Source organism: Molothrus ater, chromosome 5 (assembly GCF_012460135.2).
Source record: "Molothrus ater isolate BHLD 08-10-18 breed brown headed cowbird chromosome 5, BPBGC_Mater_1.1, whole genome shotgun sequence".
NCBI classification, from domain to species: Eukaryota; Metazoa; Chordata; class Aves; order Passeriformes; family Icteridae; genus Molothrus; species Molothrus ater.
The window spans coordinates 48,726,549-48,735,516 of NC_050482.2; the positions used below are offsets into that span (position 1 = coordinate 48,726,549).

At 46.3% G+C, this 8,968-nt stretch overlaps 1 protein-coding gene across 1 annotated transcript; it reads left to right on the forward strand.

Moving 5' to 3' along the window:
- Positions 1-606: 606 nt before the first annotated feature.
- CENPM (centromere protein M) lies at positions 607-7,603 on the forward strand. The gene is made up of 6 exons (XM_036401047.1): positions 607-690; positions 874-953; positions 3,516-3,614; positions 4,656-4,735; positions 5,761-5,852; positions 6,613-7,603. The coding sequence occupies exons 1-6, from the start codon at positions 634-636 to the stop codon at positions 6,736-6,738; spliced, it is 534 nt and encodes a 177-aa protein (XP_036256940.1). The 5' UTR covers positions 607-633; the 3' UTR covers positions 6,739-7,603.
- Positions 7,604-8,968: the final 1,365 nt, after the last annotated feature.

Below are 8,968 nucleotides of genomic sequence, written 5' to 3' on the forward strand. Positions count from 1 at the left end.
CTGGGATATCTGGATGCCACAGGAACAGTGCTGCTTCTCAGGGTTTTATGGTGGTCTGTCAGACCCTGTGGTGCTCAAAGGGGCCCCACGCTGTACCCCTGCATCACTGCAGTCCACAACCTCCTCATGAGGGAAAGTGCATGGGCAGGCACTGGGTCTCTGGCAACCAATGCCAAGACCCAGGACAATGGCCTGAAGCAGTGTCAGGGGAGATTTAGGTTGGATATAGAAAAAGTGGTGGTCGTGCACAGCAACAGGCTCCCAGGGAAGTGGTCACAGCATCCAGCCTGACAGAGTTCAAGAAGCATTGGAACGACGCTGTCAGGCACATGCTGTGACCGCTGGGGCTCCTGGGGCCCGTGGTGTGACCCCAGTGCAGGGCCAGGAGCGGGACGAGACGATCCCCGCGCGTCCCTGCCCAGCCAGGACAGCCCGTGAGGCGTGAGGCGATCGCCGCCAGCCCCGCAGCGCCCCCTGCCGCCCGCCGGTAACCGCGCCCGCCCCGCCCTGCAGGCCCCGCCCCGCCCTGCAGGCCCCGCCCCTCCCCGCCGCTCGACGTCGGCGCAAGGCGGAGCGCGGCCGCCGTTCGAATTCCGGCGGGCCGGCGGGCGGGTAGCGCTGTCTCCCGCGGGCATGGCGGTGCTGCGGCCCTTCGACAAACTGCCGAAGCTCAACTCCGGCGTCCTCCTGGTAGGCCCGGCGGTGGCCCCGCCGTCCCTTGTCCTTCCCTTTCCCCGGCGCGGCCCCGCTGTGGGCGCCCGCCCGTCCCGTGGCCCCGCTGTGTCGGGCCCGGCCCGGCCCGGCCCAGCCCGGCCCCGCGCGGGGGTTGGCTGTCCGGGCCCGGTGTGCAGTGTGCTCTCGCTGTGCCCGCAGCTCGTGGGCTCGGACGAGGCGCTGCAGCGGCAGCTGGCGGAGGCGATCCTGCAGGAGAAGAAGGACTTCAACATCAGCATGTGAGTGCTGGCGAGCGGGACGCGCCGCCTGCGGCCCCGGGTCCCTACGGGACCCGCTGTCACCTGGTCCAAGAGGCGCAAACCAGCGGCTGTGACGCGAATTCACGGAAAGCTTCCGCTTCAGATTCCCGATGCACCGAAATTGGTTAAAAGCGTGGGTTCCGTCCCTGTGGCAGGAGTCGGAGCTGTAGAGCACACGGTTCAGAGAGAGACTTCGCTCTTGCGAACGCTAGAGAGCACCAGTGCCCAGATGTGAGCGCATCTGCGGCGGGCAGACCCCTCTGTCCTCAGGGCAGGCACTTTGGGCATGGTTGGAAACGGAAAGGGGGGCGGGGGAAAGCATTTCCCACGTTCAGGTTCACCGTGCACATACCCTTGCCTTTTGCATGTTGCACAGATGTTTAATTACCAAATTGGAAAGGTGTGAGAGCAACACATTTTTTTTCCCCTGCCTGAGAGACAGAAATTAAACATCCTGGGACAAAATGGGACAGGTACAACGCTTGCAAGTACTTGCAGGAGAACAAGCGTTTCTGAAAGATGTCCATTGCTTTGGATGCTCTTTGTAGCTGTTTTCTGGTTTGTATGCACACATGTGCGTTTCCTCCTCAAGCTATTAACATGCACTTGAAATTTCAGCTTTAGCTGCATGACATGTCCTGTCTTAAAAGCTTGATTAACTAACTTTTTACGATAAAATGTCCTTGACAGCTCTTTTACCAAGACCAAATGAATTTAGTCAGCTCTTCAGAAGGTGTTTGTGTTATTTCTCTGCTGTAATCCATGGCTATGCAGTAAAAGCAATCCAGGCTAATGTTCTGCTGGCTAATTAGAGTGACTGTAGTGCTCTGATTGTGGCATCTTGGATGTTTGTGCTAACTAATAGTAAACGAATTACCCCATTTTCTTTGTGAAACCTGCAGCCTCTGCTGAGCTGTGGAGTGCCATAACTAGATGGCTGCTGGTACTACAGCTGGGTAACTACCCAAAGGCATAGAATCGTGTGCTCGTGCTACAGAGCAAGGTACAGCCCTGTGTAAATATTGCTAGGAAAGCAAAGCCAGTGGGGTTCTTCCCCCACTGAGTTGCTTTGGGATTGTAAACATTACAAACAAATACAGTATCTAATCTGACAGCTCTACGTGTGAGGTACAGCTGTTGGGTGAAGAGTTACAGGGCTTGGGTTCTTTGTGTCTCTTATTGCTGGGTGGGGGAGAAAAGGCTTCTGCAGTGCATATCTGGAGGCTGCTGTCATCATCTAGTCATGTTGGTTTAAATATAACAGAATTCCAAACAATGCAGTGCTTTTCTGGGTCACTTTTATCTTCTCCCCCAAGGAGATCTGATACTTTCATCAAAGAGTCTCCCTAAATTTCACCTTAAATTAATAATCTGCTTTGTGTTTCAATTAATAAGCAGTGTGTCTTTCAAGCTCACTTTGCTCATCTCTTGTGTTAGTTTCAGAATGTTTTTGTTAAATCATATCTCCCATAAATAGAAGAAACAAAACTCCTTTATTTGGAGACTAGCAAACAAAATTACAAACTAGGTAGGATTAATAGAAGGGAATGTGTGCCATGGTCTGTGGCTGCTGTAGAAAACTTTAAAGTCCTTGAGACTGAATTGCTAGAAGTAATGTTCCTGAAGAAGACCAGAATCAATGTTTCTCCGTTGGCTTCCAGAGAGGAAGTGGGTTGTGAGAGTGACTGAACTTCTGGGATGTTTGTTTGCCCAGTTTAAATTAAGGTGATCTTCCAAAAATGCAGTGCTGATAATGTTCTTCTCTGTGGAAGATCCAGTTATGTACTGCTGAAACCTTTTTTTGGTAGAGTTTTTGGTTGGTTGGTATGCTTGTTTGTTTTTTGTTGTTGTTGGTTGGTTGGCTTTTTTAGTGGGCAGAGATGCAAAAATCCCCACACTTATTAGCTCTAATTAGCAGTTGTAGTACTGCATTGCCTGAACTAACCTAGTAGCTTCTGACATAGCAAAAGGGTTAAAAGGGAGGGTAATGATATAATAGAAGCTCTTTTTGAGTTATAACCTCATCTATAAAGCTGCTATATGACAAATTTGTGGTTTAAGGTTCTTCTGTACCTGGAAATATTGCCTCTCCTGTGTGAGCATATGCGCAGTATCTCTGGGATGTGACAGAAAAACATTGATGCATTTTAACTGAAACCTGGCAGCAAAATATTCCAGTAAGGAATTGAGGTTTGCTTTGTTAGAAAGGATTCTTTGTAACAATTAAACAAAATGACTTGCCATAGAGATCTGCATGGAGAAAATGTTTCTGTGAGTCTTGTTATGCTCTAATAAGCGTCCCATTATAACCAGCCTTGTCTAGCAATTACCATTGTGCCTGTCAGCAACTGTGAGTGGGCCTAAGATATGAGAGTACCACTTAAATAATCACAGTGCCTCTTCAGTGCCCACGGATTCAGTAATTAGCAGGCTTCCTGGTAACTTGCTACAGGGTGAACTGCAGAGGTTGTGTGATTATGGGTGAGTGGGTACTGTCTTGCCAAGCTAGTTGGTTACACTGGCAAATTTGTTATCTTGCAGTCACCTTGCTACATCCCTCCCCTTACCTTCAGAGAGGGATCATCTTCGACCCAGGATAGATCTGGTTGTGTTTATGATTGACATCAAGAGCAAGTACAGGTAAGAGAAGGGCAAAAAGATGAGAGGGGGGGACTAATATTCTTTCTTGTTTTGATGGCTAAATCTGCATTTTTACTGTATTGGAATTGCTGAATAGTGGGTTTCAAACCCAAGATTTGCTGTGGTGGAAGAACTCAGTAATGTATACAGTGGCTTTCTGGCCTCCAGCAGTGGATTAGGACTGAACTGCTCTGTCCAATAACATGCCTGTTGTGCATTAAGTTGCCATAGCAGAGAAGGCAGAATTTATTTCTGGATCTGGATGTGTGACAGTACAAACTGAGCTTTGGAAAGATGCTGTCTGTAGAATTGGATGGAGGTGCTGGTGGTGCTGTGAACTTCTATAATATGCAGAAGTCTGATGTGCACTGGGCAGTGCCTCCCAACAACAAGCAAGTGGCTGTGTCTGTGTCCTCAGTTCACTGACACTCCTGGTCAAGTGGGATCAGCACTATGGATATCTCTAGGCAAAAGAGAAAGGTCTGCAGGGATGGATCCCTTTTTCTATCATCTTGTGCTCAACTTTGTAGAAATGATACTTGTTTCCCCAAGCCACAAGTAAAGACTTGCTATGGCACAGAAGTCAGCATTTTATTGCTTACTTAACTTGTGACTGATGATCCTGGGCTCTCATTTACCAAAAATGACAGGCCCAGCTGCATACTTAGAGCACAGATGGTGCTGCAGAAATGTGTGGGCAAGCGCTTCCTGAAAGAGCCAAAGTGGTGCTGAAGTTTCATTGGATATTAATGAATTCAGATGCTTAGTGTCTGTAAATCATGGAGGACACTGTTCAAACTAACTCTAACTGTTGAGTCTTGAGTAGAAAGGATATGTTATGGGTTATTAAACAGCTGTGGGTATTACAGAGGTCTCTGATGTCATGCTTTTAGCATAAAGCAGAACTTTGTGAGCTCACAAATCAGCAGATGTTAACATCATTGTTTTTCTAATTGTGCTTCTGAAAATTATTCCTGTTATCCTTATGCTGCACTGATTTAACCTCCCTGTCCAACTGGATTGCCTGTACTTTTCTGACAGCTTGAAGAATGTTGAAACTTCCCTGGCTCATGTGGATGCCCGCTTCTTCCTGGGGAAAGTGTGCTTTCTTGTCACCGGGGGTACGTATGGCACCTCTTCCTCCTCTTCAAGCAGCACAGCTCTGTTGGTTTTCTTAAAACAGGGCACTGACTTAACTTGAAACAAACTAAAGGAAACCAGTGGCTTTGTTGCAACTTTGTTTAAATTATTTCTGAACTCCTCTGCCTTTGTTATTATTTTCCTAGATAAAACACGGTTCTCTCATGCTCATTTGCTCTTTCCTTTTTATTGTTGTCAGTCAGACCTCTCTTCTCTGTCCCTAATCCCTGAATATTATTTGTGTTACTGTTTTTTTTTTTTTTTTGTGTGTGTGTGTGGCACTCCAGAAGTCTGTTCTATCTGCTCTTGCAGATCTGTCTTAATGATAATCCTAATGAGCAGTGAGAAGCATATGATACTGTGGTAATAAAGTGAATCTAAGTGGATGAGCTACAAAACTATCAAGTATAGTCTTAATACAAGACTAGAATCCCTGCTGTGTACTGAGGCCGTGTTGTGCCTCTAATCTTACTGTCTCCCTGTGCTTTCCTGTGCACCCTCTCTGCTTCAGCTCTGAGGAACTGGAGGGGCCAGACTGTACTGCTCAGTGTTGGAATATAGGTGCTGTGTCCCTGGAGTTTGGGGGTCTGGAGGCCTAATTCTGAAGTAGAGCAGTCTTAGCATTGTCTTGTATTATGGCTCTCTTGCTGAAGTGAATTCCGTGGAGACCAGACCACTCTGTGATACCAAATGAGTCAGGAGGCCTTTTTTGTGAGTGAGTGGAAGCTGATGGTGTGCTGATCCCTTATGCAGAGTGTTAATGTTACAAGAAGAATGATGTGGTACTATTCCTGCTGTTAGTATTATGAAAGACTTCTGTGCTAATTCCATTTCAAATCTTGTACCATTCTGTTTGCACTGCTCACTGTTGCCTTACCTTCTATTATGCTCTCAAAATTAGCTCAATCCAATCCTCAGCTCTGGATTGTTCTGTGGATGTGGAATTTCCTAAAACTTTTCTTTGCTGATTATGAGGCTTGTAATGTGGGAAAATGTTTTTTTTTAGTTGGCAGGGTGAATGCTTGCAGCATTGAGACGAATGCTGTCTGTAAATTAGGAGAAACCTACTGCAGCCCTGTGCTATTCTGTGAGCTGGAGGTAAGGTGCTTATTTGACATCTCATGGGATTTCTGAATTCCACTGCTCTGTGATTGTTAGAAACTGGATTGTTAGAAACATTATATTAGCAATAAATACATGTAACAATAAATACATATGCTGCTGGCCTTCATAAGTGTCAGAGACCAGACTGTCTACAAGAACAGTAGAGGTACAGGAGTCTGGCTGTCCTTGAAATGAGTCTTCTAGTAATCTGGTCCTTCCTGTGCAACTTCAAAACTTCACGAAGCCAAGCCTAAGCTAACAAAAACCATCTTTGATATGCAAAGCATTGGTACACTTGTTCCTTGCTGCATTTTCTCTTCCTGGGAGCCCCTGAGCTGTTATTTGCCATGTGACCCCCTTGCCCATGTAATGTTTTGTGTCAGCCAAACTTTGTGGCTTCTCTGACGATTTTGCCATCTGATATGCCACTCTTTCCAATTACCTGCATGGTCTAAAAAGCTGGAGGGAGAGTTTGGCATTCAGCAGCAGCACACTTCACTTTTCTGTGTACTTGTCTCTGCATGCTCACAGACTGTTTCCCTACCAGCAGGTAGAATCTGTGCCTTTGGCAAGCCCTTCAGCACTTCTACCTGGCAACACTGTACCTTCCTTAACGTTAGGGAAGTAAACGGGCCTGTTTGGGGTTTTCTGCAGGTAGCCACTTGATGCCTGCTCTGGTTCTTTCTTTTATCAAAGCTTACCGTTGCTTTTCTTCTTTTGTATTGATTAAATAATGTCTCCATTTTGTTTCCAGTTGGAAGGCGTTCGAGCTGCTACTGCTCAACGACTTGTGCGAATGTTAGCGATCTGTGCTGGTCACATACCGGGAGTTTCTGCCTTGTCCTTTGTCTCGCTGATGAGGAAGTCTGATGATGATTAGCTTCTCATTGTGATACTTCACACACATTCATCAGGTTTTTTTTTCACGTCAGGCATTCAAGCTGCTGCAGTTGGAATCACATTGGGAAGCTTTTTTTGAGTGACTTGTCATGACCACTCATCCAGAACTGTTCCTAGTTGCTTACCTCTCAATAAAAGTTTGATTCCTATTCCATGGATAACAGATAGGGAAGGTAGTTTGAATTGGGGATTCTGATCCATTATTACATCTGAATCCCATTTCATGATCAAGTTTGAGTTTTTTCCACTTGGCCAGTGGCCAGGAGCTACATGTTTTTCTGAGAGAATATTAGAAGAACAGGCTACTGTCTCCAAAGCACCAGAGAAGAGGCAGCAGGCTCCTTCTTTCAATTGAAATGCAGCACCTTAGTCTAATGTGAAATCTTGCTGCCAGGTTTTGTCTGTCCACCAAGAGAAGAATGGGGAAGGAAGGCTGGCCTGCAGCTTCTAGGTAGACTGCACTTGCCAATTAATGATCCAGCTGTGTGAGCATCTGCCCAGCAAAGGACTCACTATTTCCATGTCTGTCCCTAATTGGGAAGGAAGGGACTAAAGATAAACAATCTAGCACTTTAGCTTTCATTTAAATCCTCAAAAAAAAAAAGACTCCACCTGTCAAGCCCAAAGAGAGCCCCAGTAGTGCAGCCTCTGGGGCTGACCAGAGGTGAAACCCAGCAGCCAGGACCATAGCAGCACACAGAAAATAGGTTGTCTCAGCTGGTTTGGCATATGCTGTGTATAATCCCTTTACTAACAGGTTCTGACCAGCTGTAAGTTGTGCCTTGTGCTTACTGCAAGTCATTGAGGTTTGAGAGTTCTAATTTAATAAAACAAGTGATATGTAATAGTTGTATGCTCTTTATTAGCCATGTGACATGGGCTCTAAACCCTGCAAATGCTTGCCCTGGCAGGCTGGTCCTTTCTGGTAGCTCCAACTCCCACTTAGTTGTCTTGCTGCACTCGTGGCTTCAACCATGTGGTGGTGGCAAAAGCTTTTCAAATACAGCCCTTTCTGTTCATTGAGTTGAGCCACCTGCCAGAATACAGTGCTTTCGGAAATGCTGGGACGTTTCTTACCCAGAAATTAAGCCTAGAGAGAATGTGTTAAGCTCCCCTCTGGTTTAATTTATCTAATCCCTAATAGTCTGCTTTAATGTTCCTAGGTGCAGAGCTCTAGCTGTGTGCACTGTTTCGGTTAGCTTGTTTCTGACATCTGTCTGTGAGCAGGAAAAGCAGAAAGCAGCACTGCAGGCTTAATCAGCTGTGAGTGTTGGCAGTCCTTGCAAAGACAGCTCAGCAAGGCACAAAGCCTGTATCCTTGCTCAGAGGACACACAAATCCCAGCTCCAGTTGTATTGTTGCTGATGGGGGAGGGCTAGGGTGTTTGTCAGCTGAAACAAAAGGAGCTAAACCATTCAGCTGTGTTATGATGCCCAAAAGGGCTGGACTCTGGCTAAAACCCAAAGGAGAAAGACATGTGCAAACTGTCATGGCTGTGTAAGGAGGATTGGAAGCTTAATGGGCATGCCCTACTTTCGGCTAGCTTTGCCATCCTGAAGGTACTAACCAGGACTTGGCCACCAGAGAGGGGAAAATCATGCTGAGAAACAAGTTTCTGTGTTGGTTATGCTGTCTCAGCCCTGCTCTTGCTTTGAGTCCCTCAAAATAAAGGAGACCATAGCTTAGAATAGGCTGGTTTCAATTTGCTCTCGATGTGCAGGTGCAGTCTGTGGGAGGAAAGGAAGTGGCGTAAGATGAGCCACTCTTTTGTGTCCTCTGCAACTCCTATAGGGCAAGGAGACTTTTCCATATCCTAGGTTGCTCTCCAATTCACTCAAATAACAGATGGACTCAGGTTAAATCCCTTTGGCCTCAAGAGTAATTTCACTGTGCTTTTTTTAACTAGTGAAAATGAAACTTTTTTTTGGTCCACCCAGAATGCTTTGGAGTAACCCACATGTGCTACTGTCCACTCCTGCACCTTCAAGCAGGGTTTTTTTCCACTGTTATGTTTCAGATGTGGTATTTCTTTCCTTCTACTACTTTCAAAGAAGAAAGATGCTGGTTTTGCTTCCTACAGGTGGCTGAATCTCAGCTGGTACATAATAAAATCTAGTTCCTTAAGAGCAGCATCTTGCTTCACCTTGGGGCAAATATTTTTCTTACTCTTAGGAGAAAGTATTTACTAGAACTGGCAGGGGAAGCGGAGC